This window comes from Ixodes scapularis, unplaced genomic scaffold (assembly GCF_016920785.2).
Source record: "Ixodes scapularis isolate PalLabHiFi unplaced genomic scaffold, ASM1692078v2 PGA_scaffold3__209_contigs__length_174095766, whole genome shotgun sequence".
Taxonomy (NCBI): Eukaryota; Metazoa; Arthropoda; class Arachnida; order Ixodida; family Ixodidae; genus Ixodes; species Ixodes scapularis.
In genome coordinates, this window is record NW_024609868.1 from 18510794 (window position 1) to 18538777 (window position 27984).

Genomic DNA, 27984 nt, shown 5'->3' on the forward strand with positions numbered 1-27984 from the left:
GGTGGAGGGGGCACAGCCTTTGTTGTTAGTCCACTGTTGTGGATGGCAGTGACCGAAAACGGTACGAAACGGAATCGGTATTATTGACCCAATCTGAGAGGAAAACATTGAAACTGGATAGTTGTACCCACCAATCTCAATTCCACACTATAAGAAGCTTAGCGCTGCCGAGAAGATGGTATACCGAGTCGCCATATTGCCAGTTCCCGACGCCCCTTTTAACAGTGCATGCATGTCTCGTGCTGGAGGCTTTTTTTGCTCTGTAGTGACGAGATGTGGCTTCACAAGTGTGCAGTACGTCACCCAAATAAATCACAACAGGCAGTCGAAGCTGGTATAGAAGAACTTAAAAAGGAACCTTTCAAGTTCTTGGCGTTTTCAATGTCTCCTAGCGAAATGTCCGCTGCCATCCTGAAGCTTCCGGGGAGTCATTTTTCAAGTACAGCACACGATATATTGCGCTTTGACGTTGGTAACATGGACGCCTAGCCACCTTCATCTCAGAAACCAAGCTTCAATAAACGCTATTCAGAAGTGTAATGAACAACAGGGGTCGTGGTCGCTGTTACGCGAGTCATTAGCGGCTTCTTTGTTTTCTGTCCACGCAGGCCGACCGTGTGAACATCAAGGGCCTTCCTTTCACCCTCCTTACTGGCATCGATGACAACGATGAGTCCAAGGCCTTCGCGGTGGACATTGCCGGGATGTGACGTCGGCCCACAACGCCCAAGGCTCTTTCCCGGTGATTAGGGCGGCAGCAGTGTGTTCCCAGCTCTTCTGCTCAGCGCTGTGCTGGTGATACCACAGACTGTGCGTGCGTGTGTGTGTGTGTGTGTGCCGTGTTCGTGTCTGGAGCGAGCGTCATCGTGTGGAGTGTTGTTGAGTGAGCGCCGGAATCATCATCATCATCGTCATCATCACTATCATCGTAGTGTTCTCCGAGACCATGACTTGAAGATCCGTTGTGTCTTCGTCCCCTGACCCCTGACCGCCATCCTTGGTTCTTTCGTTTGTGTTGTGGATGCCAGATCGGCTGTGCGACATTGCCGACGTGTGCGAGCGACGTAGGCGTGTGCGTGCTGTTCGCGGCTACGCAAATTCGGAAGTGGCTCGAAGGATTACCGTCAACTGCATGGCTGGCTATAACCAGCGGGAGTTCGTGCAGGCTCTCAAGAGGAACCCGGAGGAGAGGTTACCCCAGGTAAGATGCGCACCACCTTTCGTGATGGAGGACTTGGGCCGAAGCTTGTCTTGAGAGAGCGAAGGTGTGAAACAACATGGAAAGGTTACACACGTTATCTACACGGCTGGTGTTTCACCGATCTTTCGAGTGACATAAAGATTGTTTAAGTGTTGCAGTGTCGGGGCAAAAACTGCAGGGAATAATTGATAGGGTATTGAAAGCGGCTAGCAAAACGTATAGGTACGTACTCATTTCAACCCTGGGTAGAAACAGCTATGCCAGTGCGGTTTTTTGCCAGCACGCTTTACGATCCTTCGGTGATTGTTGGTTGAACCATTGCAGTCTTCTACCGATCAAAATGTCAAACAATGACGCCCCACCCGCGCTGTCGGTCTACTTGATTTCATATTCGTCATAAGGCCATGTATGAAAAGCACGGTCAAATGATAAAAGAAGAAAAAATGAAAGACGTTTACGAATCTCTGTAATGCAAAATTAGAGCCCACCTCTTGGGGTATTTTGATTTTGCGATATACCGTGCTAAACAATTTGAGAAAGAAATATATATATGTGGTACAAATATAGATCACTATCCTAACATAGTGGTTCTACACCCTCCTCCTTTTCCGTGTCCTCTGCCTCCTTCGGACCCCCTTTTCCGTATCCTCCCCTCCTCCTGTTCCATAAACTCCCCTCCTCCTCTGTACCCTCCTTTCCTCTTCCTGCATCCCTTCTCCTCCTCCTCCGTACCCTCCCCTTTTCCCCACAGCTTCCCCGCTAAATTTAACTGGAATAATTCAATTGCCCCTCCAAATTTAGCTGGGAAAATGACGTCATATGACTTCGTGTCACGTCACCCATGAAAAAAGTTCTATTTCTTTAGCGGGAAAATTGACGTCACGTGACCTCAACATCAATTCGATTCCCCGCTAAATTTAGCGAGAAAACTGAATTGGTGTGTAGGTCTGTGACGTCCGATAACGCAACACTGCGCATTCAGTTTCCGCGTTAAATTTAGCGGTAAAACACGCGTCACATGACCTCAACACTAATTCAGTTTCCCCGCTAAATTTAGCAGGGAAACTGTGACGTCCCATAATCCAACACGCGCTGTTATGCCGACGCCGCTCGACGCGGAAACGGGCGCGTAAGAGCTGCGTTCTAAAGAAAGTTAATGACGGCTACGTCGTGCAGGCGCAGCTGCAAGAGTATAGCGGGAAATACTAGATTCCTACTGATTCTAGTAACATCACACACCATGCGACTGCTGCCATGTCGACTTCGACGAATCCGCTGCGCTGACACCAAATGTCCCGAGAGAAATAACGAAAAAAGGAATGACAAAAGAGCAGAAAAAAATAAAAAATAAAAAAAAAAGATGATAGGCCGGGCGTGTTCGTTTGGCCGCAATGACTTCAAGTTCAATTTTTTTTTTTTTTTTTAGACCTCGTGCTTTATGATGTTTATGAACTCAGTTCTGCCAGTGACATCTTTAGATTTGATTTGTTTGCATGACTACTTTGTGTCCCTACCTGATGTGGTAGCAATAATCAATATGACACCGCCTCGCCAACGTGCTGGCATTTTTAATATAACAATTGAGAGCAAGTACGCTGTCGCTCCCTTTGCTCACTTACTCGGTAATTAAGCAAGCTCAAGATGTCTTTAAAAAGCAATCAGTTAAAATGACAGTTCTTGCTTTTCTGACGATTTTATTACAACACTTGGAAAAAAAAAATAGTTGTCTATTAATGGTGATATTTTGGGAACGCGAGAATCCCGAGCTCGTATAGCTTTATCTTTGGCAGTTGCTCCTGCTGAATGAGAGTTCGCGCACACGAGATCAATTCTTTAACAAAGAGTTCACGCTTGCAGCCTATAGTAGTGGTATTGTTGTACATTACAAAAAGCTGTGAAGCTAAAAATAAAGCGAAACAAAGGGAAAATGAACGCAGATAAGTATAATCTATGTGAAAAGGTGAAAAGACCAGAGCTCCTTTTTCGAGCGAAACTGAATCGACGAGATGAGATCATTATGGCGCACAAAAGCGTTCTTCTAACACTGTGCTTACACAGCTATAGGTTGCTTAACTACGTCTCCAAATTCACTGGCGCCTTACCCACCACACCCTTCCACTATCAAATGCAGGACCTGAAGCTCATCTACTCGTACATCCATGTCCTGGAGGCCCTCTCTTCCCTGAAGGAGGCCAACATCCGCGCCCTCTGCAGGACGGTCCGCTACGAGAGACACGATGCCAACGACATCCTCTACTGGTACGTAGAACGCACCCAGTCAGGCTCGCATTCGCCAATAAGAAGAAGAAATAGCAATAAAAAACCGGGAAGCGCTGCTCAGAATTCTCAATAAGAGACGAGCGCAAGCTGCCGTGTCGTTCAAAGCACGTATGCTCCGAGAGAAAAAGCTGTTTGTCGTCCCTTTCTCTCCCTGAAGTTCTCCGGTCGGTCGGTGCTGGAACTGGGCACTTTCTTCGTTTCCCTTGCAGCTCTCTCGTGTGCTGCATCAGATCTGATAGTCGTTATCGAGGCCGGGGCCAGGACACGATCCTCACACTCCCTGTGCCAGTTTCCGGGGTTTATATTATTTTGTTTTACTGAGCGCGTAAAATGTAAGGGTTTGTCTTGGCAGTTTTAGCTTTGCTGTAAAAGCTCTTTAATCAAACTGTTGTGGCGTGCCCTGTTGATGCGCTGACGAAATATGTACAGGTCAAGAGTCCGCAGCTTCCCCCAGACCAAACTTATTATTTCCTCCGCACCGCGGACATCTACGTAACAAGATAGGATTATAACTTCATTTGAATAGGCATGCATTTGTCTAGTCTGTGAACGTGCTTCGAGCGACCTCTTGGTCATTCATAAAAGTGGCAGATGGTTAATGTAAATGAGTTGACGTTTTATGAGTTTGCCTCTTGAAATCATAGTTTTTATAATATATTTGGATTCAGGGCGCTGGCATGATCACTCTGCACTTCACGGGAAGCCAGCTTTGCATCTTAAGTGTAGTGCGCTGAAATCAACTTATCTTCCCCTGTTTTTCTTAAAGGGATTGTCCGGTCAAATTTTGTATTCGAGAAAACAATTAAATATCATTGCTATTGCCTCGACAAGCATCGTACGTGTAATATCTGAATCTTATATGCCCCTCTGCATGAGTAATTGAATTTATACTGCTCCAATCGCACTCTAGCGTAAACGCTGTTTTCGGTGGCAACATGGGAGCTCTGACGTCACACAACACAAAGCGAGCATTTCTGTCTCGTCGTTTACCTGCAAGTGAACGCCTCAGCGTGCTTCGTTATTGTTGTTGTGCTCGACTTGTTTCGTGGTTAGGTGAGATCTTTGTTGCGCGGTTGGGTGCCACAACCACCGGGCAGCACATGCGAGCCAAGACATGACGTTCCACATTTATCCGCAAGACGTGCAGTGACGAGCAAAATGGATTGTCGCCGGGCGTAGGGACGGGGTTCCCGTCAAGATCGAGATCCCACTTAGGCAGCGTTTAGGCAGCACATAAGAGAGCTACGAGCTGAGCTCTAAACGGACAGAAGGCTCGTAAGCTGAGGTGTGATGCTGTGCCAACGATATTAAACTACGTCCATCCACTCCTCGCCCAAATCGGATCAATCAATTTGCTTATGCAGCGAAACCGAAACCAACAGCTAGACCACATGGAAACGATACCAAAAGTTGTATTTAGCACGCGTGCAGCCAAATTCTGTTTGACCCGCATGTGAAAATAGAGTATGGCTACGATTCACCAAACTCGTCCAAGTCAAGTGACGACCTGCATTTGAACGATTCGCCGGTTGTCTTCGACCCGCGGTCATCGCCTCTGATGGAAAGACCCGCAGCCTCATCACCGATCCAGTGGATCCGCCGATATGTGTACCCAGATACCGCTTTGTGTACCTAGCTGCCGCTTCAGAGGCGAAATCTGCATCCTTTGTTTTGCAAGCGCTCCTAATTCGATCGATGGCCGTCGCAGTTGTGTTTGCGCGAAACGGCATACGTTTGCTCGAAGCTTATGGCTTTCTGCGAGTAATTTAATGCTAAAAGGCGTAACTTTTTTTTTTTTTTTTGCACATGCTTGGGGACTGCAATAAAAGAACCGTGTTTTAGTAGGGTACAGCCTAGGACAGTGGTTCTCAACCATCGATATTTCGCGGACCCCTCGTGGATCGGCGGAGATGATGGAGGACCCCGTTCATGGTGAGAGGAGAGGAAAGGTATAGGTTAAATATTAATAATTTAATAAATGAATATAACTAAGGGCTAGTGTGAAATAGACCTCTCTTATTGACGTTCATACGAAAAAACTCGCCCAAAAACTAAAACATTTCTTTTTGACTTGAAAAGAAAAAAAAAAAAGACAGCTTTTATTGCCGGGCTTGACAGATGAGGCAGGCATTCGCGAATCCCTAGAAGGCCATCGCGAACCCCCATTTGAGAAACACTGGCCTAGGAGACTATATAATTCGAAACAAATACAATACATCCATCGACCAACGCTTGTAACTTGTTATCCCGACCATCCGACAAACCTTTGCGTTTTGTGACGTCACGCAGCAGCTACGGATGTCAGCCATTGACACTGGCGAAATTCGGGGTGCAGTTTCGTACATACGCTCATGAAAGGTTTAGTTAGTAACGGCAGACCATATATCAGAATAGAAATGTAGTTTGTCTACATGAAGGCTCCCTCGATGTAACGAGCGCAAAAGCTTAAGTACTTCCGGTTTCGACCGGATAATCCCTTTAAAGCGTGGTATACTGACGTTCGTCGGTCGATACCTTCAACTGCGTTCAGAACCCTGTGATGTGTTAACTTTTTTTTTGTCTTTTTTTTTTTTTTTTTTTTTTTTTTTTTAGGGTTTACAACACTGATCAGGTTCCCAGTTCGTCGTAAAGAAAAGGCTGTACTATTTTCATTCGGTACCATACTTCTTTTTTTTCGGTTGTGAAGTTTTTGGTGAAGTAAGCGAGTTACTTTACTAGATAGGAACATAAACGTGAAAGATATGTTCATGTAGATGGTTGAGCGTGTTGGTTATTAATTTGCGATAAGGAAAGAAGGACATTAAAGACAAACAGACAAGCCTGTCTTGTCTGTTTGTCTTTAATGTCCTTCTTTCCTTATCGCAGATATGTTCATGTTTATTTATGAATAACGTGTTCGGTTAAGGCGTAATTCATCTTTCACGAACGCACAACCCCCGAAGATGTGTTCGCTCCCGTCGCCTCCGTCGCGGCATAGAGCCATTCAGGTATTTATTATTCTACAACCCAAGCGCCGCATGCTGGTGGCTTTAGGAAGGTCACTGTGAGCTCTTACGTATTAGAGAGAGACGGAATTTATTGCAAAATTCAAAGGAGAGTGAGTTCAATGATTGTAGGGCTGGGCGGCGCATGCTATCGTCCAATACAAATGGTAGGGCCACTATCAGCCATCCACTTATTCAAAGTTGCGAGCGATGTTCCGCCGGCTTCAGGTTTCATATAATAGATGGCGCCAAAATCCCACAGGACGTTAAAAATAGGCGCGCACGCGCGGTCGGCTCCGGAGTCCGGGAACGTTTGTTTCGTGCTACTGCCACTAGATGGCGCTAGTTGTCCAACGCTCTGGATAAATACCGCGCTGCGGCTTTTTCTGTAGGGCTTATTTTATTATTATTATTATTATTTATTAAATACTGCAGACCACACGTGGTCCAAGCAGGATCGGCAGGGTACCAAGTCAAGAACCCGTACAAAAAACAAAACAAGAAATGAGGCATACAAATCGGCAGAAAATATGAAAGAGTCGGTACGATACAGCGAAACAAGTAGCTAGCCAAGTAGCACAATAACGAAGCATGTAAGCACTAAATATAAAAACACCAAAACACATCGAAAAACAAAAACACCACTACAATAACTGTTCTGATGATGAAGAAAAATCCGAAGATGAAATAACCGAACAAGAAAGAGAATTCCATCCTTCAGTTGTACGAGGAAAAAACGAAAATTTAAAGAGGTTAGTGCGTGCAAAGTATGGTTTTAAGGAATGTTCATGATGGTGCCTATACTTCGTTTTACCTTATGTACGAGCGCGGACGATGTTATGAGCTGAAGGGTCAGTCAAACAGCGCAAAAAGCGCAGCGTCATGGCGTGCTCTCTGGGCTTCATAAGATTAGCCGGCGGAGGAGCACGCACAGAGAGACGTCGAATACCGGCTGGTCCTATCAACTGCAGAGAGCACGTTATGACGTTGTGCCTCTTTCGCTGTTTGATTGGCCCTTCGGCTCATAACATCGGCCGCGCTCGGACCGAAGCTGAAACGAAGTATAGTTAGTCTTGGGTAGAAAGCGGCTTTAAATAGTAATCTGGATCCAAGGACAGTTTTCGTATAAAAAAAAGAATGCAGAAACTTCAAACGGGCTATCCATCGACGGTGCTCTAAAATTCGTATTTTGTTGGTTTGCATCAAAAGTGAGGGCGAATCAGTTCTCTTAAATTTTCCGTATATAAACCTTACAGCACGTCTTTGAACTCGTTTCAGTATTTCAGAATTAGATTTCGTTTGAGGGTTTCAAGTAATACTACCATATTCTAGTTTAGATCTAACGAGTGAATTGTAAGCCAGTAATTTCACATTTGGAGTAGCGTATTTCAGCTTACGCCTTAAAAAACCCAACTTTTTGAAGGCTGCCGAGGATGTATTTTTTTAATTTGGTTCGTCCAATTTAAGTTCTTATTTATGGTCACTCCGAGGTACTTCTAGTCATCAACCTGAGCGATGGGAATGTTATTTAGTCTGTATTAGCAGTTGAATGGCTTTTCTTTTTATTTGTAATTTGCAGATAAACATTTTTTTTTTTTTTCAAAAATTTAGCTTTATGTTCCACGTACAGCACCAACTTTGAGTATCATTGAGGCTTGCGCTCATTAATTGTTGGTCGTCAGGCGAAAATATTTCTTTAAACAACACACAATCATCTGCGAATAAACGTATGTTCACAGACGGGTGTGAAGCGGAAACTATGTCGTTTACATATATATTAAAAACAGCAACGGACCAAGAACGCTTCCCTGTGGTACTTCAGATGTTACTTCTAATATCTCTGAGCAGCTACTGCTGATTTCGACAAATTGTTTGCGACGCTGTAAGTAAGATCATACCCATCTAACAATAAAGGGATGAAGACCTACACGTTCAAGTTTGCTATCTAGCTTTCCGTGAGGAACCTAGTCGAAGGCTTTACTAAAGTCAAGAAAAATGACATCAACTTGGCCTGATCTGTCTAGAATGGATGCAAATTCATGAACAGTGGAAACAAGTTGGGTAACCGTAAATAATCCCTTTCTAAATCCGTGCTGATGAGGCGAGAGTATGTTATTCACGTTCAGGAACTCTGTAACTTGGTTAGCGATACTATGTTAATTCTTGTAGTTTACAGCAGTGGTCGGCAACCTTTTGGCGAAGCGGGCCTAGTCGCCGCGATGCCTAGGCGGAACGGGCCGGACGGCAAGCAGCCCGGGGGGGGGGGGGGGGGGGGGGGGGGGGGGGGTGAGTTAAAATTAAAAAAAAAGCACTTGCACGAACTTACATTGACGTACATAAATCGAAAATGAACAGTTTCTTTATTTCACGACAAACAACATGACTTACGACATTTCCACGAAAACCTAGAGTCTATTTAAAGACATTGACTTAAAACGAAAGAAACACACAAGAGGACGAAACAGCTGTGTCGTCTGTTTCGTCCTTTGTGTGTTTCTTTCGTTTTAAGTCAACCTAAAGACTCCTCTCAGTGAGACCTTTGGTGTTGAAGTGCGCTCGCCATACTACGAGCATCCACATTCAAGCTGCTAACTGCGAGTCGCAAAACATTGTGGAGGTTCTCGTCAGTCATACGTAAGCGGAAGTTGAATTTTATGCGCACTTCATTCGTGAAAAAGTCTGCTCGCAGACGGGCAGCGTTATTTATTTATTTATTTTTTTTCTTTAGCTGATTGCGTAGGGAGGAGGGGGGTTACCGGGAGGCTGAGGGCCGTATGATACTACCTCGCGGACCGGATCCGGCCCGCGGGCTGCTGGTTGCCGACCACTGGTTTACAGGATGTGCTTGTCAGAGAAACAGGCCGGTAGTTGCCTAACGTGAGTCGGTCACTCTTTTTGAACACAGGCACTACTCGCGCCATTAACCAATCATTTCGCAGAGTGCCCGAGGAAAAGGAAACTGGAAAAATGACTGTTAGAAAACGTGCCAGCATTTCAGCGCTCCGATGCAAAAACGCGTTGGGAATCTATCAGGACCCCAAGCGGTTTTTGCTTTTAAATTTAACAACATCGAAAATACTCCTTCGTAAGATATGAAATCGGCGTGCATGAAGGATGGCGCGCTTTCGGCACAGTTGATAACGTCATGATTAAAAAAAAGAAAAAAACGACTTAAAGTAGACGTTTAACTGCTGCGCAATTTCACTCTGGTCAGTAACCAATGCGTCATTAACCTTGATTTGATCGATCGGCTTTTTCTTGCCACGGAGATAATTCCAATATTTCTGGGCATCATTGGTTATGAAGCTTGTTAGTGTATTGGAAAAGCAAAATTCTTTGGCGGTGTTTAAATTGGGTGGAAAGTTCGGTAATGAATTCTTAAATCAACCCTTGATTACTGTTTTTTTTTTATTTTCCTTAGTCGCTTAATGCTACGCTTAAGACGAATAACTCCCCGGTTATTCCAAGGATTTGTTTTACCAATGCGCTTGCGCTTGGTTGGAGCAAAGTTATCCAGGCAATAAATACGCATTGACTTAAACTTGTTCCAAAGGACATTTCCATCAGAATCTTGAAAGTCATCCAAACAGAGCTCTAAATAATTTAGAACACTTTCATCATTAACACGCGAAAAGTACTTTTTTTTTCCGACTGTTTGATTAGAGAGTAACTAAAAGACGCAAATTTATGTTCAGAGAGACCTTGTTCAACTGTTACCTCGTAGTCACTTGTGCAACGACTAATAAATACAAGGTCTAAAATTGAGCTACTGGAACCTTGCTCACGTGTCACATTATGAACTAAAGGCCCGTTCACACTCTTGCGACCTCTTAAACCTGGGTTCCTTAAAACTTGTTAAACCAGAAAACACACTGGCGCCATCTATTGGGAAGCAGTGTAAACTCGGCGGTCCGGCATATTTTGTTTTATTTCTCGAGAATTATCCTTTCTTTCTTGGCTCGAAAAACTTTTGACAATGTTATAAACGAGCCTTTCTATGGGTATTACGCACATTTGACCTCGGAAATCCCGCAAAACCTTCGCTCTTGTGAAATGCAGTTCCAGGGTCACCGCATAGATGGCGCCACAATGTCAGTGTGTTCCCTCATTCTAGAAACATTTAAGAAGTTGTAAGAGATCTCGTCTCTCTCAGTCGTACTCGGTCGCAAGAGTGTGAACGGGCCTTAAGTCGTAGGCAAATATAATATCAAAAGCAAGCTCAGCATTTTGGCGATGTTTAGATTCAGAAGATAAATGTGACCAGTCAGTATCTGGGAGATTGAAATCACCAACCACGAGAAACCCAGAGTTACGATAAGCAGGCACGTGGTTGTATAGTTTACACAAAAAATCAAGGGGGGAATTCGGAGGCCTGTACACAGCGTATAAAATAACAGTGTTTCCCCAACAGTTCACTTTCAAACATAAACTCTCGTGATCGTCAATTCGGTTCAAAAGCACTGCATCAATGGCATTCTTAAGTATAACTGTGAGAATCAATCTGTCCTTGTCCCTATTTTTATTCTTTCTTTGATTCTTGTATTTTTCACCGACCCGTTCTTTGTTTTGTTTTTTTTGTTTTTTGTCTAATAATTGTAGTTGTAATCGCAATTTATTTGCACAGCATGTTGTGGGCACATGGCAGCGTGCGTGGCTAAGCAGAAAGGTTACAACCCTTAGGGATGTGCGCCTGCTACCCGACCGCCAGATGCACTGTATAAAAACACACACGCACACTCACAGACACACACACACACAAGACAATCAAACAAAACAAGCAAGAACACAAAACAACAGTTCGCATGACGACAGTTCAGGAGGATCCCAACGTCACTCGATGGGAGAAGTGCGTTTCCCACTTTCCGTGCTCTGCTTGTCGCAGCAGCTATCGTCGTGTCGCTTCTCTGAACAAGAAAGCTTAATAAGGAGGAATGACGGGTTTTATTTTTGGTCAGCCCTCGCTACCTCCTCTATACAGTCCTAATGAACTGACGAAGTCGACAACGAGCCTTCTGGTCGGAGATTGGCTGCTTGTCTCACAGTGGCAGGAACATGTTCTGGTTATCTCCCAAAAAATAATTGTCAGAACTGGCAAAGGGTTGCCCGCAGTGAACACGACGTTTGCTCCCCCGAGGTCCGATTTGCCACTAATCCGATCGGCCTAGCGCCTATAAATCACGGTTGTGATTTTTTCGTGCACCTTGACAATCGTTTATGTATTTATTTATTTATTGCACCCTTAAAGGCCCAGCAGGGCATTACAGAAAAGAGGGGGGGGGGGGGGGAGGAGGGAGGCAGAAAACATAAAAAAATGAATAGGTACATAGCAGTCACTATGGACTTCCTGCCAATATGCATCTACAAAAATGAAAGAACAAACTAACGCCTGGTGTAAATACAGCAATATAAGATATATAAAGAATAAAAAAAAGAATTACAACCATAATTAAAATTGATAGGTTAACTGAAAGTCATAAGCAGGGCCAATCCTTATGATAATTAGGAGGTTAATTATTCACGAAACAAGGTGGTGTCAGCAACGTCTACGATAGAATTGGGATGGTCGTTGCAGTCACGGATTCTACGTGGAACTGCCGAATAGATGAACGCATTTGCTGAACCGGCGAGGCGCTTGAAACTTCTGCCTTTTGGTGGTTCGATGGGAAGATCTATTTTAGAAGCTCGAGAAAAGAAACATTTGCACATTGATAGCAGAGTTTATGAATGATACAAAGAAAAGCAATTTTGCGACGATTTTCAGGTAATGGGAGAGGACACTGACGCTTGAGAGAAGAGACTCCTATGTTACGAATAACTTGATGTTATAAAGCGCGCCCCTCGGTTTTCGACGGCTTCGATGCGTTTCGTTTGGTAGCTCTTTTGAGGGTTCCAAATTGGTGAGACATATTCAAGTTTAGAACGAACGTGGGTTTCATAAGCTAGTTACGGAGTCGAAGATGGGCTAATTTAAGGTTACGCCTAATGTAACGATAATAACCCCCGGAGAAGGGGAACAAGGGAGACAAAGGGCAAACACAAATTTCCAAACACAGCCAGGTGACTGGTGCGCGACTGAAAAAGTCCGCCTGGTCCTGGTATCGAACCAGAGACTCTCCATTTCTAGTGGAGCACTCTATCGACTGAGCTAACCGGGAGTTAGACGTCTGTAGAACAAACGCTATTCTTGCCCAGCTAGCTTGCACCTTCGCATTATCATCATACGCTTAATGTATAGACGGGTTCAAGAAGGGCTTGAAATTACGTTGTTAACAAGGGTGATCTATAGGAAGTTAGAGGTAGGACGAACAACCTAGGTATTTATAGAAAAAAATACTAATGGGCGTATTGTCCAGATAATAGGAAAAAGAAGTAATTGATTCCTTGCGAGTAAAGGTCAGTAATTTATATTTCTCAGTGTTAAAAGGCATTTACCACTTGCCACTCCAGCTAATAATGTTGTCAACATCGTGCCGAAGTACCAAGTGGTCGTCTGTGTTATCCATTTTCTGGTACAAAATGCAGTCGTCGGCAAATAAGCGTATGTTAGAACTTACAAGTCAGCGAATTGGGAATGTCGTTAATGTAGATCAGGAGCAAGAGTTGCAGTAAGGAATCGAAAATAAAATTATACTCTATCCCACGGATTTGAAAAGCACTTGCAAACAGTGAACCCTCCCCCCCCTCCCCCCTCCCTCCCTTCCCCGCCACCCCCCTCTTCCAAACACGTCCGACGCCCCTGCATACAAATATGACGGCAGTAAGTCTTATTGATATTCTTGTCCTTTACAAAAGCGGCTATTCAGAAAAAGCTTAAATAAAGAGTTGCTGTTTGTATTTTTTTTTTTAATTTTCCAAAAATATATTTTATGTGCATCTGTTGAAATGTACCACCATTTCTTGTAATCAAATATGAATTTATTTTCTGTCTGCTTTAAGTCTGTAAGGACCGAAATTCCATCTTAGTGATCTCATGAACGACTTTCTAAAAAAAGTACAGTTGGATAGAATTTATTTTACTTTTAAAAGTGTCCAAAAATGTGTGTGTGTGTTTTTTTAATATATAAAAGGGATTTGTATAACATTTTGAATTGCAGTCAAAGTTAAAGAATTCATGCACCTGACACACCATTTCCATTATAGCAATAAAATTACACTTCGATTTGATCGTGTTACACCGACTTCCAGATATCACGGCTAGTGCCCTGATAAATCCTGATATCACGGCTAGTGCCTGATAAGAGAGCCTGAGACCCTTGTTCTATCTGTGCCATTCAAATACTATAACCCAGGGGGGGGGGGGGGGGGGGGCACTCTCATGTATTCGAGAGAGAATACGTCTCGTCCGCGTGATGTAGTTGTGCAGTGTTGATGGTTATATTCGTACCTACTGCAGCGCAGAAAAACTAAACCTAACAGCAGCGAGGTAGTATCAGTGTAACGCTGCGTTTTGAACAGTGACGTAATTTGGGATTATCTTGCTTTTCAGCCGCGGTGAACTCAGCACTTGCTGGTACATCCTCCTCTCCGGGTCTGTGTTCATCAACGGATCCATGTATCTCCCAAGAAGCAGGTGCGTGATGCTGCCTAGAGCCGGCGTGCTCGTCCACTGCACTTGCCAGTATTCTCCAGTTACAGGTTAAGAAAAGTTTTCGAGGGAAAGGAGGGCTGGGGAAGAGGAAGCAATGCTGGAGAGAAGAGGAGAAAATCTCTCCCCAGCGTTCCCTCTGCTTCCTTCTCCCCAGCCTTCCTTTCCCTGGAACACCTTTCTTAACCTGTTGTAACCATAAAAACGAAATCAATATTCGACATATTTTAGGTCAAATTAAAACGATATAAATGTGTTTCCTCAAATACAAAACCGCTTCAGCTTCCCTTTAAAGGGGCCCTGCAATCATATTTAAGCGTCTACGTTTTTTGCAGTTTTCACCTCTCTTGGGGTTCGGGCAAGCCAGCGGGCACGGAGAGAGTGACTAAATATCAGTCCGTCTTATTTTAACCGGACGACGCGGAAACCTCCTCCACCTACGGGGGCGACCCGTGGTACCGAAAGCGCGCGAAATGTGACGTCTTTGGTCCTGGGCTTACTACTGGTCAGATCCGCTAAAAGCTTCTTTTTAGTCGAAATACAAAATATAAATGGCGCGAGCCGTTTCACTTATTTATAAAAGTAGTTTTTTTTCCGCATTTTAGATCAGAAAAGAAACAAATGCAGTTTATAAAGTACGGAAACAAGAAATGACCCGCCGACATACCTGCCACCAAGCGGTGGAAAAGGCGTTGCATAGTAGAAGTAGAAAGTTGTAGTGGGATAAGGAACCGACGTGCGGCGAGCGTAGAGAGTTCCCGGATGTACGCGGCGACGCTGCAGTCGAGGATCCGATCGGTTCCGAACGTTCCCAAGGCCTTCGGCGGGCAGCTTTGGCTTGCGGTTTGGTTTTTTGGCGGTAGGCAGCGCGAAGTGGCTTCCGTTCTGAACTGATCTTTACCCCGTTTTTGCTGTGGTTTGTGGCCAATGAAGTGTCATGCCGAATTAGTGTTTAATCGCGCAGCAAACGCAATGCGAGCCGCCCTGGGTGCCCGCTTCATTCAGCCTAGCCAGAACATGCTTTAGTGGCGCCCTCTCGAGCCATCGGCACGGAGTGCGGCAGCCTTGACCGCTCGCTGCGCTCACTACCCCTCCCCTAGTTCACGGCCACTCAAGCGACCAAAGACGTCATGAAGGAGGTTATTTTTTGCTTGTTTTTGTAATATTAAGTTGCCTAAACTTTTTAAATAAAGCGAAATTCGAGAGAAGAAAAGTTTCATTAGGTTACTACGTTCAGTGGGCTCAGGTTCAGGTGCAAACTAAAAACCAGTAAAAATGTCCTTGCAAACAGCCGAGGAACTTGCACGCCTTGTAGTCCCGCCAGCTTCAGAAACGCAGGGCGTGCGTAGCCTAATATTTTCACGCTTTTTACTTCGTGCCTCGTTCTTCGGCATACTTATCGGCTAAAGTCTCAATAAAGAGTTTTAGTAGATCGTGTTTTCAGGCCACGCTCTTTGTGGAGGTAGTTCGCGCTGCCACTTCGTTGCAAGCTCCAAGCGCGCGCCCGTAGCGGTAGCGGGCCTTTGAAAACGAGCTACTAAAACTTCCTAATTTCATTGACTGTGGAGGGGTAATATTATGCTTTTTCATGTTGTCAGTGATTTTTTTAAGAGCAGTAGTAGTAATAGTACTAGTAGTAGTAGTATAAGCAGTAACAGCAGCCTGTTCTTTCTGTGGACTTTTGCGCCGAGTTGTTTTCAGTGACCCTTTGTTCGCATTGGGTAACATCGTGACAATGCCCCTGGCCGTCTATTTAAATAAAGAGGTAAGAACAACAAAAAAATATCCGAGAAAAACGAACGCTCTTTTGTGAGACGTGACGTGACGCGAGCGTATTGTCCGTCTTTGTTATTCAAAGGAAAACCAAAGAAGGAAAAAAAAAAGAGTAGGAACCCATTTGAGAAGTTCAGAGGCCAAGCAGACCCACCTCAACTGATTTTTTATTATTATTATGATTATTGTTCCGGTTATGCAACTGTCTTCGTTCTGAAAAGGACCGCGTGCTTTCGGAAAAGGGCCGGTCACGTACGTCGGGCCTCGCAACTCGGCCTTGGTCGCGAACCACGCGCGGTATGTGTGACACCCACTCGGCCGCTGTGTCGTTCGAAGACCCTCATCTGTGTGAATCTCATTTCGCCCTCGTGAGATGGTCGAAGTGGCGTGACACATTGAATCTCATTCTTGATCTTCGATTCAGTTAAATCGCAGGCCGCAGCGTCTCGTCGCTTTTAAAAGTGAAAAATGTCCCCGAAATCCAGGCAACTAAATACCTTGGCTCGTTATCAAATTAAGAGATCACGAAATGCATTACTCGTTCCTGCGATTCGGAAGGAATTCTTTATCTCAGCTTGAAAAACGTTAATTTCTAATTGCTCCAATTTTTTTTTTTTTTTTTTTTTTATGAGACGGTTTTTTTTTTTTTTTTAACGCGTTCATTCGGGAATTACTGTGGCTAGGCTGACATACCTGGAGCGCAGCTTTTGTGTGGTCTATACCAGTGGTCTGAAATACGCGGCCCGCGGGCCTCACGCGGACCGCGACTCACTGGGACGCGTCCCGCAGACCAACCGGGTGCGGGCCCCGACTCTTACGTCTCGAGCGCTAGAAATAACGTGCGCTATAGTGATCTCTTCTCGCCGATTCATTTTCGCTCGAAAAGTAAGTAGCTCTGCTATTTTAACGTAGTGGCATAGTTTATTCTTATATCTCTTCATTTGCCGTCTGTTTCGCTTGCTCTCTTTCTTCCCAGCTTTTTGTAATGTACAATTCAGCGAGCTCTCGATCAGCAGGCGCAACTGCCAAAAATACAGCTACAAGCTCGTAATTCTATCATTAAAAAAAATATATTGCCATTAAAAGACAAGTATTTTTTCAGTGTTGTAATAAATAAATAAAAAAAAAAACGTTAGGTAAGCAAGAACTGCCAAACTTACAGGTTGTTTTTTTATAAACATGTTCTGCTTTGTTAATTTTTTTTATAGACATGTTGAGCTTTGTTAATTCCCCAGGGAATTGAGCAACGGGAACGAAAGTGTTCTTGCTCTCTTGTTCTATTAAAACTGACAGCACGTTGGCGGGACGGATTCATTTTAAATATTTATCACATAAGGCCAGGGCCCAAGGTTCTCACATAAATAAATAAAATCTAAAGGTGTCACTCGCAAAACTCAGTTTACAAAAAAAAAAAAAAAGCATGAAGCAAGAGGTTTTTTTTTTTTTATTTTCTTTTCTTCTTTTCTTCTCCAGATATTAATTGACTGGAATCGCCTTCCTGCATCAATAGTCTCAATAACTGACGGCGCTAATTTTATAACTGCAATTACATTTTTTTTAATTAATGTTCCCTAACGATATTTGTACTTTGTTATGTATTGACATAGTTTTTTGCCATGTTCTCTGATATGAATGCATTTATGCCTCGTTAGCTATGAATTTTTATATTTTTTTTAACAACTACCCCACGCCTCTCTGTCATGCTTTCGGGTCCTGAGAGTAAATAAATAAAATTAAATAGCACGAAAATCTTTAAACACTCCCCCCCCCCCCCCCTCCCTCTTACGTTGGCCCCCAATCGTTCCGGTGTGGGCAATCTGAGTTTGAGACACCGTGGTTTGAGACCACTGGCCTATACAGAGTTTCCTCGTCGTCGCGAGCTGGGCTGACGATTAGGTGGGGTACCTACGTTGTACACGCTCCCCTCCGGAACTTCCTGAATACCCTTTCTCGTTACTTCATCAAAAAGTAACGTAAATACGTTACTCGTTCCTTCTCTTAAAAACTAACTAGGTCGTTCCTTAGATACCGATAAAAACGTAACTATGTAGATGTAAAGGGGTGTCCAAACAGGACACTACAAAACGCACGACTCCGACAAATCGTGAAAATTGAAGCGGGCGCGAAGCGGGCGCGTCCGCTTCAATTTTTACGATTTGTCGGAGTCGTGCGTTTTGTAGTGTCCTGTTTGGACACCCCTTAACGCGTAACGTACACGTCTGCCGTTATGTTCAAAAGTTATAAACAATTTTTGGATTTTTTTTTTAATTGGGCAAATAGTGGCCGACGAAGCCCACGCACGAATGTGCATGGGGCTCAATGGCGCAAACCACCGGGAATGGACCCCATTTTCCCATTGAAAATTTCAAAAAATCACTTAACTTTTGAATAAGATAGCGGTTCGTTCCGAAACTTTGGCATCTGGGTCGGATCACTAGCGCTACATTTTGTCCAACACTGAGCGTTCTGCGACGCGTGATTTATTTTTGCGTAAAAAAAATAAAACAAAAAAAAAACTGTATATATTTGTTTGTTTTTTAAAGAAAAGGGGGCGGGGGGAGGAAGGGAACACGCCGTATAAATCCGACAGTCCGCCCAGCGAGTCTATTAATTAAGTTCCTGTTTCACATTACCCAGGTCGGCTTTGTTGGACGGCCTTAGAATAAAATGTAAGCAGAGCTCGGACCTCCTCCATAGAAGCATCGCTCCACTAACGGGGTCTTGGGCAGCGGCGGAGCGTGGTATGTGCATATCCATGTACGTACGTAAACAGAGCGACTGAGTTGGTGCCGGTTTACAGGCCCAGACGTCCACATACTCTCGTGCGAGCGTACACATTTATTATTTTGTATTATGGGATTACTATACACATTTGTGTCCTCGTGCGTCAATGGTTGTGTGCATGCAAAGGTGCGCGTCTTTTCCATCGTACAGATGTTGACTACAAGCACAGTTTCAGTGACTGTACGTGTGATGCATGTTTTTCAGTTTCTTTTATATCGTGTTATGTCCCGTTTGTTCTATTATTTCGATAGATCTTTATACAGCAGACGATTGACGTTGCAGCTTCTGAGCGGCAAGATCAGAAAACAATAAGTCGTGTCATTTCCGAATGTCCTTTTCTTTTTATTTCGCGGGCACAACACACGCAGACGGTGAATCTGAGCACTCCAGCGCGCGGGTCAGCAACCCCCTTCCAGCGTCACCCCATCCTAAACCGCACTCTGCGTCTTTGCAAGCGCATTAGGCTTGCAGCGTGTCAGCTCAATTATACACCCGAGCACTTGCCCCTAGAATGTCTCAAAGAAAACAAGGAGTAAAAAGTAAAACAAGTGAAGTGCCAAATTTTGACGGGCGTTGTCACACCCCGAATCACAGCGACGAAGGTTCTTATGCGAGGCCCAAAGGCGCAAGGGTAGCCTCGGGTAACTCGAGCCGACGCTGGTGGTGGTGACTCGACTAACGACGCCACGGGGTCCGCCTCAGCGAGTCACGACAGCGACTCGTTGAGATTGCCACCGAGAGAATGTCTCTCACTTTATAAATTGCGTTGTCGTTTTTGTTTTGTTTTCTTGCTTCTATGGGAGTCCTTTTTTTCTTTTCTCACACCTCGGCCGCGACGGAAGGGAAATTACCCGCGGTCTTTGTCCGCGCTCGCCATTGTCCATTGTCTGCTGTTGAAGTCTCAATCGGGTAGTTCGGCAGTGGCACTAGCCCATGGTGTCTTTTGTGGAGTCGTTCGGAACCGTCGAGCATTTGCGTGGGGGGTATATGGTGTTAAAAGCCTCGCGTAGGTATGATTGGGGTTACTGAACAGTTTGGGTACTCATTTTGATGCAACGCCCTAAAGGAGCTGTGCAACAATTTCAGGGCTTTGCTTAAATAATTGTGGAAGTTGATGCCTGACACTTCTGCAGTGAACTACAGAAAACAGATTTTGCCTGGATACCCTAGTTTTTACTTAAAAAAAACGAAAAAGATCCAGGTTTTCGCCGCCTCTCAACTCGTGCATCGTCTTCCGGGTCACGTGCACAGTGACGTCACTAGAGTAGGCGCGGAGTTCCGGAAAAGTTCTCTCTTTAGAGCCATCAGCGAGCAGCGAGAACTCATCCGCTGCCGACCGCGTGACCACCCGTCCTTGCCCGTCCGGCGCTGTCCCCCTCCCCCTCCGGCTTCTGGCGGCTGTTCGCGGTTTTGTGGACCTAGGATAGATGGCGCCACTAAAACTCCGTATAATAAAAGTTTTGTGGATGATACCAGGGTGTTGACGCATTTATATATATGTTGGAACGACAAGATTTGTAAAAAGAGTTACCTTTTATCGAGCAGGTATTCGCACAACTTGCTATCTTTCTTACAACGACCCAAGTGACGTCACGCCGCTTGTTTCTCATGGCCGCCGCTCGTGGCTGCAGGTCGGGAAATATTCCAAGTTTTGCCTCGCTATTACGCGGCGGAATCGCAACATTGCGATGAAAGGAGGTGTGTTTTCTGCCATTTGTGACACAGTGAACAATATCAAAAGCAGAAAATGCCAATTCTTCAGCACCAGGCATTTCATCAAAAGCAGGCATGCCAATTCAAACAGCACCAGGCATTGTGCGACCACACAAGTTGTCTTAATTTGCTAGCCATCTAATTATATTTAATTTTCACAAATAGAAGAAAAAAATCACGCTTTGACCGGAGCAAGCCTGTTTGTCCATTATAGCTGGAGATGTTATCGATTTAGTTTCAATAAAATATTTACTCGAATTATTTTCTGGGTGGCTTTTCCACGAAGCCGATTTCGAAAAATAATCGTGTAACAAATGCGATTATTTCCTACACGACTGAAATCATCATACGCGTAAGTTATAAGTGCAATCATCAACTCGCCCTCAAAAAAAAAATTCTTGAAGATGGCGCCATGCATTGACCCCGCGAACGTATACACCAGTCCCTTTACCTCATCTTCGGATGCCATAATGGCCTAATTACAGTCCGGGACACACCGAAGGCGATCGCAAAAAGCACGCCCACATCCAAGCGATGCCTCCGCACTCAACACGCACACACACACCCGCCAGCTTCGTCATCTTCATCATCGACGCTCTTGACCCTCCAGACGGTACCACGTCGTCCACGAGGGCGTGATGACCGGCGCTGTAACGTCGTCACGTGCTCGGCTGCCCCGCTTCGCTTGTGTTTCTGCGAGATTGGAGAAGCGGATGCGGCAGGCCGAAGATGGCTTTCTTCTTCTCCTTGTGTGGTCCGTCTTCCTCTTGGACAAGTCCCTCGCCGCTGCTGCTGCTGCGGCCGCACGCCTGCTGGCAGAAGTTCGTTCGCCCGGCGGCGCTTCTTGGGTGGGCCAGAGCTTGGTGCATCGTGTTCCTCGATGAATTTGTTCGGGGAAGATTCTTTCTGCTTGGGGTTCGCTTTCTCTTTCGATGAGCTTATACTATACATAGAAGAGGCTGTGTCTCTGGGTCGGTGGAAGAGGCAGTCTTCGGGCAAAACGGCAAAAGGCCCCTGTGTTGTTGTGTTGTTTTGTTTTCCGTATTTTTTTTTATTTATTTGTTCTCTCGTTTTTACGTGGAACGTCGCTGATGGGCTCTTTGTTGTTGTGTTATCGGAGTGAGTGGTTGTGGCACGCCTTTGCTGAAGTCAAAATCATATATGAAGCGATATTTCGTTTATTGCGCGGCGAAGCATTTTTCTTCATTAAAATTCGCAGCAATACACGGCCTCAAAAGTTTCTGAGTGTGTGTATGGCTCTGCGATGCAATCGCAAAGTAATGCAGTCTTTCTCTAATCAACGCACTCAATAAGAAGGCAATATTTATCCAGATTCAATAATAAGACAGTTAAAAAAAAAAAAAAAAAAAAAACCTTTTAGTTTTTTTTTATTTTGGTGAAGAAGGAAGACCAGCGGAGCTGTACAATGGAAAGTAATGGCAAGCCGCCATTCGGCAAGCCAGAATGAAAAGGCTGCCGCCATCTATGAGTGACGGCGGCAACCAGATACGTGGCTTGCCGCCGTCGCTCATAGATGGCGGTAGGTGTCCAGAGTTCGGTGTCTTCATTTCTTTGAGGGGACACGATCCTGGGGAGACTACCCCTTAACAACTCCGCTGTAAAAAGAAACTCGGTGCTCGTCGAGAAGAAAGTTTGGTGGTCCTCTGACCTTTTGAGCCCGAGTCGATCAAAACCTTCCGTACCTTCTGTTCAAGCCGTGGGTGTGATCTCCTTGGCTTTCAGGTGTGCGCGTGCGTGCGCGGCACATATGGCGGCCATTAAAACCCACGATGAGCCTCCCAGTGTGTGTGTGTGTGTGTGTAGTCAACTTTCTAGCTCGTTAACTTCGGATTAAAGGTCGTGCGAAGCCAAGCGCCTAACGTTCCGACCAAGAGCCGCACAGCGCCCGTTGTAAAACATTTTTTTTTTTTTTAGCAGTAATTGAGGGGTGTTTTCGGAAGTGCATGTATAAGGTCACCTTTATTGAAGTTTGGATTTTATATTGTTTTCTTAGGCTGCCCTAGATGACCTTTAAGCGAGGTTTACCGGGCAACCTGGGAAGCGAAATTATTGAGCGCGTTGTACGAGATTGCGTGGATTAGTCTGAAATGGATGTTTCGAGCGTCCTTCGTGCATGTATTTATACAGCTTGGAAAAGGATACACTCGAAGTCTGTGACTGGCGGCCGACGCTTCAAGCCTAGATTTTTCGGGGGTAAGTTTCTTAGCGAAACGTCAGCCCGAAGAAACTTCGATAGTTTGTGACAGAGCTTAAGAAACGGGGGGCGTGGCCTAGACCACACTTCTTTACTTCGTCATTGGTCCTTATTGGCTGATGCCACCATCTCATTGGCCCCGGGCGGAGCAAGATGCTTGTGCACGCCCTGGGCTCCTTAAACTGTCAATGACTGTATAGTATCGTTTCGGACTTTTGTGCGCTTGTAGTGACGAAAATAAGGTTTTCAGACACGGAACCCCGTAACGGAGCGGCGGCGGGGAAAGATTTGGTGGCAGCCGCTTCGTGTAGGATTTCTTTCTCGTACGCCGAGCACGTGCCGATAACGTTGGACGAATGGATGGATTGAATGGGTGTTTTCGGAACCGGACGCGTGCCGTTGTGGCGATACCGACGCTGCGTTATGCGGAAAGTGTCCCGCGTTCTCGAAAAAGACGGCCTGTTTTGTCAACCATCCATCTCCAGCTCACAAAGGATAACGAATAGAATTTTTTTTTTCTCAATCGCAGCTTGCAACGGTGTTACAAAGCGCATCACGTCGAGAAGGAACAAGAAACAAAACAAAAACTTCCAAGCAATTTCTATAAAACACACAAAAAATTGATTGTAAAAAAAAAACAAAAACAGAGAAACTTGAAGAATGACTATCGATACAACTAAAATCTTCCTCTTTCTTTGCCATCTCTCTATCACTCTCCCTCCCTTCCGCTGTATTGATCTCTCAAAGCTATCTCTTTCTCCCTTCCCTCTCTTCCCACTCGTCCTCTCACTCCAAGAATGGAGCTTCGGCCTGCATCTGTTGGCTCACTGGGCTAGCGTGTTCCTCGGTCTATTAATAGCACATGGCCCGCTTGTGTTCGTTTACGTGTTCCTGACCAGCGAGCGGCGTCCGCTCCCCATAAAACCAACGTAAAACGCCTTGTTCAAGACTTACGACTTCGCCGGAACGTGCGAGCGTGTGGGGCTGTTTTGTGTTGTTTACGTTGTCTTCGCTGTTCGACGTTTGAGGCGCGCGTTGCTGGTTAGTTGCCTCGTTGTGCTAGTGGACGTCTTCATTGCGTATACATGGACGAGGTAAACAAAACACTCACATTGTTATGTTCTCAACTCCGCAGTCTCGCGCCTGTGAAATCGACTATACGGAAGACAATTGGCCCGCGCATTTCTTCCTCTAACGCAAACGGTGACAACCGTCGTTGTCTAACTCTTTTCAACGCTAATTAGTGAATCCGGCAGCGAAATTTGACATAATAATTGTCGTTTTCTAACTCTTTCCAACGCTAATTAGCGAATTCTTTCACGCCATCATTAGTCATCATTAACGAAAGATTGAATCGACAGATTGGCGCCCAGTTATCGTATCTTCCCGTCTCGACTCTGTCACCTCGGTAGTTTCAATTCCCCCCGTCTAATCTTCGTTGGTGTCCGACTCTGTGAATCCTATTTTGAACGAGGCTGTTGCGGCATCTCTGGGAGAAGGCAATTGCGTGTTGTGCGCGCTCGCTTATGCTGCAGTGACCAACTCATCGTTTATAAACAAGCGTGTTTGCCCACGCAGCAGCCATATATGCGGCGCGCACGTGTAGGAACTCGTTTCGCGAGGAAGTGACGTCAGATAGATGATCGTCGTCTGGCAAGAAGCATTTGCGGGCCTGGCCTTTCGGACGAGATGCAGAAACCGCGTGCGCACCTTCCGGAGTCGAATAGCCGAGTCATCGACCCTCGCTGCTCGAGTACCTCTTCTTCGGCGGCCGAATACGGTCCGAGGGTTCCCGACTGGCAACCAAGCGGCAGCCTGCCGGACTCGTCGTTCACGAGAGAGTATTTGAGGGTCCAGATTCCGTCGCTGCCGCCAATGAAACCACGATTCCGAACACATTTCAGAAGATCAAGTGCCGACTGACCTCTCCGAGCACGCGTGCACTTCGAAAAAAAAAAAAAAAAAAAAAAAAAACGGCCTCTGAAAACGCGCGCGCGCACGCTCTTAAGGCCCGGTTGCATTTACGGCTCTCCTTCTCGGAATGGCGTAGGTCTTAGGTAAAAAAAAAAAATAAATAAATAAATAAAAAAAAAAAAACGATATGACCGCGAACCCGGAAAGACGCTTGCCGCTAGTCGCTGGCGTGCTTTTCTTACTATTATTATTTTATTATTATTATTATTGACAGCGAGATTGCGCAGATCCTTCTTTCACGGCTCGCTTAGCCCTCAAGACGGGGCGGCGTCTCTCTTGGTCCAGTCAATGGGAAGAGGACAGTGCAGGGAACATCAAACGTCACGTGTTTTTTTTATGAAATATTTTGTATGTGTCAAAGAAGAGGTTACATGCACTCGAGAAGACGATGGAGGGATTATCTCTCCCTCCCGCAGAGACGCGCAGCGCGCGCTGTCCTGCGGCTGACGGCAGGGACGTTTATACTATATATACTGGCCGGCGGTATAACCTGTGTTACAGGTGCCTGCGAGGATGACATTCCTTCGCGCGACCCGGATACCCAGGAATTTGCGTGGGGATTTGGCGAGCGGGTCGAGCTAAAGTTGACGCCTCTGCATAACCTATGGCTCGGCCCATATACTTGACGGGTTTATGCTGGGGGACGCGCGAGACGGACAACAAGCACGGAACGCTGTGTGTGCAGTTCGTGTAAATAGCTTCGAATGTGTGCCGGGGCGCCAGTGCTGTTACCTGTGTCAGCTGGTTTGGCCTAAGCTGACCTAACCTCTTTTCAGGTACACAGTTTCTAAGTGCTAAGATGGCTTGTCCCTTAATTTTTCTTTTTATCTGAAGTTTTAAACGAACATAAAGTCCGCTTTTTTTATGTTTTTCTTGCCATGTCAGCGGAGCTTGGTTAGAAAGTAAGCCAAACATACAGCAACTTATCGCGGTTTAACTTGTACTGGGAGATCTTTGTCTTTTTGAGTTTACAGTACACGGTGTTCCGTTTCAACTTATAATAAAAAAAGAAAAAAAAAAAGAAATGCAGTTTTTTTTTTTTTGTTTTTTTTTTTTTACAGAAAAATAAACTATACATTGCTGAACGCTCATTCTCCGCCCGAATGTAGCGCTAGAGGTCCGAATTAAACGCCAAAGTTTCAGCACTAACCGTTCTTTTATTAAAAAAAATAATTATAAGTGATTTTCTGAGGTTTTTAACGGGAGAATGAGACCCCTTTTCTCCCGTTTTCGTGAACTGGCGCCAAAGGGGCTCGACCTAAAATAGTCCGTAAAAATCGACGCCTGCACGTAGCAATCTAGACTTTTCGTCAAAGGTGTATTTCACAGGTCGGTTTTATTTTGTAAATTACAAAACGTAACTCCCTTTCTACAAAAAAAAAAAAAAGGGGGTTAAAGAAACTTGCCATGGTCAACGGCGGACGGCGCCGCGACCGAGTCGAGTGGCGAGGCGCGTTTGGCGCACGTATTGATAGATAGCGTCGAGGACAGCGTCGGAAGGCGTAGCTTACCAGCGAAAGAAAGCAGACGAAACGCAGACGAAATTCCTCGGCAGCAAAAACGCCGTCCGGATGCAACCGCGCTTTTTTTTTTTACTTCAACTTTTGCTTTTATTTTCCGCATTTATTTTTAAACCAAAGGTATATTACAAGAATATTATGTGCATTTCACTAGACCACGGGCCGCCGCGAGCAGTCTTGATAAGGAGGTAGCGCCATCTATCAATACGTGCGCGAAACGCGCCCCACCACCTACTTCGGTCGTCTGCGTCGCCGTCCGCCTTTGACCCTGGCATGTTATTTGGCCCCACGTTTTGCAGAGAGGGAGCCTCGCTTTGTGATTTTACGAGATAAAACCAACCTGTGAAATACACTTTGGACGAAAAGATTAGACCGCTACGTGCAGGCGCCGATTTTTGCGGCACATTTTAGATCGAGCCTCGTTATCTCAGACACCCTATATTCGAGAGCTCCGTTGGACGCCATTTCCCCATTCAAAATTTCAGAAAATCGCTTATAACTTGAATAAGAAAACGGTTAGTGCTGGATATTTAGCAGCTGGTTCGGACCTTTAGTACTACATTTGCATGGAGAATGAGCGTTCGGCAAAGTACAATTCCTTTTCGCCGTTAAAAAAAAAAAAAAAAAAAAGTGTAACTTGTTTTTTTTTTTTTTTTTTTGTGGGGGGAGGATTTTGTGTACAACTTTAATCAACTAGCATTATTAAGGTTCAGGATGTTTCTATAATGAGTAAGAAGCAGTGTTGCCAGATGGTCCCAACAAAAAACCGCCAAACGGCTGGGAGGTATAGCCCAAATATAGCCAAAGCCATAAAATAAATATAGCCCAAAATAGCCAACACTAAAAACAACAATTTTTAAGCCTTTTATTGACAATTTTTCATACGCGCAAAAAACAACTCGTTAAATTCCCTTTTTCAACCCTCAGATGCGCCACTTTTTGTGTACATTAGGTCCCTTGATGTATAGACGATTGCAAGCTGGGCGACTGGCCGCCGCCATGTCTCTGCTCGAGCAGGCACGCCCGTGCGATTACGAGCTTGCCAAAGCTACGTTCACCCGCGCGTTGCACGCGCTTGCACGCATGGGGCACCACTTGTGGCGCCATGCTTGCAATTGTCTATATATATAAAAAAAACTTCAGGAGGATGAAAATTTTTAAAACAATTACCCATCCTTCGTAGGTTTTCGGAAATAGAAAACATACATGGACAGCTGTATTGTGAAGCCCGGGAGATATAATCATACAGTAAAAGAACAGAATGTAGAAGCAGAACAGTCAGAACTGGGAGTTTTAAACTAGCACCCCCTATATCTAGGGTTCTTACCAATAACCCACCCGTCTATTTTTCTTTATATAGAATATGAGCGTCCCCTGTTCCGGTTCAAGCTATTTTTTATTGTGTTTCTTTTCTTAAAGTTGGCGATGCCTAAGAATTTTCGCAATGGGCACCAAAGCTGCGTTTGGAGAGTCCAGTCTACGTCCGGGTAGAAGACGCGCTACCGGACCTGTAAAAACAGTGCAATTTATTTGTTTGATCTGCTTCACTGCGCTGTGGAGAGACCGCTTGAACTCTGCTTGCACTGCTTCTCTGCGCATTGTGAAAACCCCGAAGCTTGTAGAAGTTTTAAGCCATTCTCCTTCCTCTCTCTCCTCGCGACTAGCCAAAAGAGAAACAATTTTTTTTTTACGAAACTGACTAGAGGGTCGAAAATTAACTAGTCGAACCTCAAAGTTCGACGTCGAACCTGAGGTTCGACAAGAGTTCGCCGCACCCTTAGAAATAGCCCAAAAATAGCCACATAGCCAAAGGCGAAATTTTGACGCCAACTAGAAAAAAATGTAGCCCAATTTGGCTATATATAGCCCAATCTGGCAACACTGGTAAGAAGCAGTTCCGAAATAAAAAGCGAACGTAGAGGCAGCGCACACAATCGTTGGTGCGGAGAGCTATT

The 27984-nt window shown here is 45.1% G+C and overlaps 1 protein-coding gene across 6 annotated transcripts in view; it reads left to right on the forward strand.

Annotated features, from left to right (window-relative positions):
- The window catches only part of LOC8041312 (rap guanine nucleotide exchange factor), a 397988-nt gene that overhangs the window by 58820 nt on the left and 311184 nt on the right, over positions 1-27984 (forward strand). For all 6 annotated transcript variants that reach the window (XM_042292313.1, XM_042292316.1, XM_042292315.1 and 3 more), the window contains exons 2-4: positions 609-1201; positions 3333-3460; positions 13952-14035. In XM_042292313.1, coding sequence (XP_042148247.1) covers positions 1022-1201; positions 3333-3460; positions 13952-14035 — 392 coding nt within the window. In that variant the 5' untranslated portion in view covers positions 609-1021. The remainder of the gene's footprint in view (positions 1-608; positions 1202-3332; positions 3461-13951; positions 14036-27984) is intronic.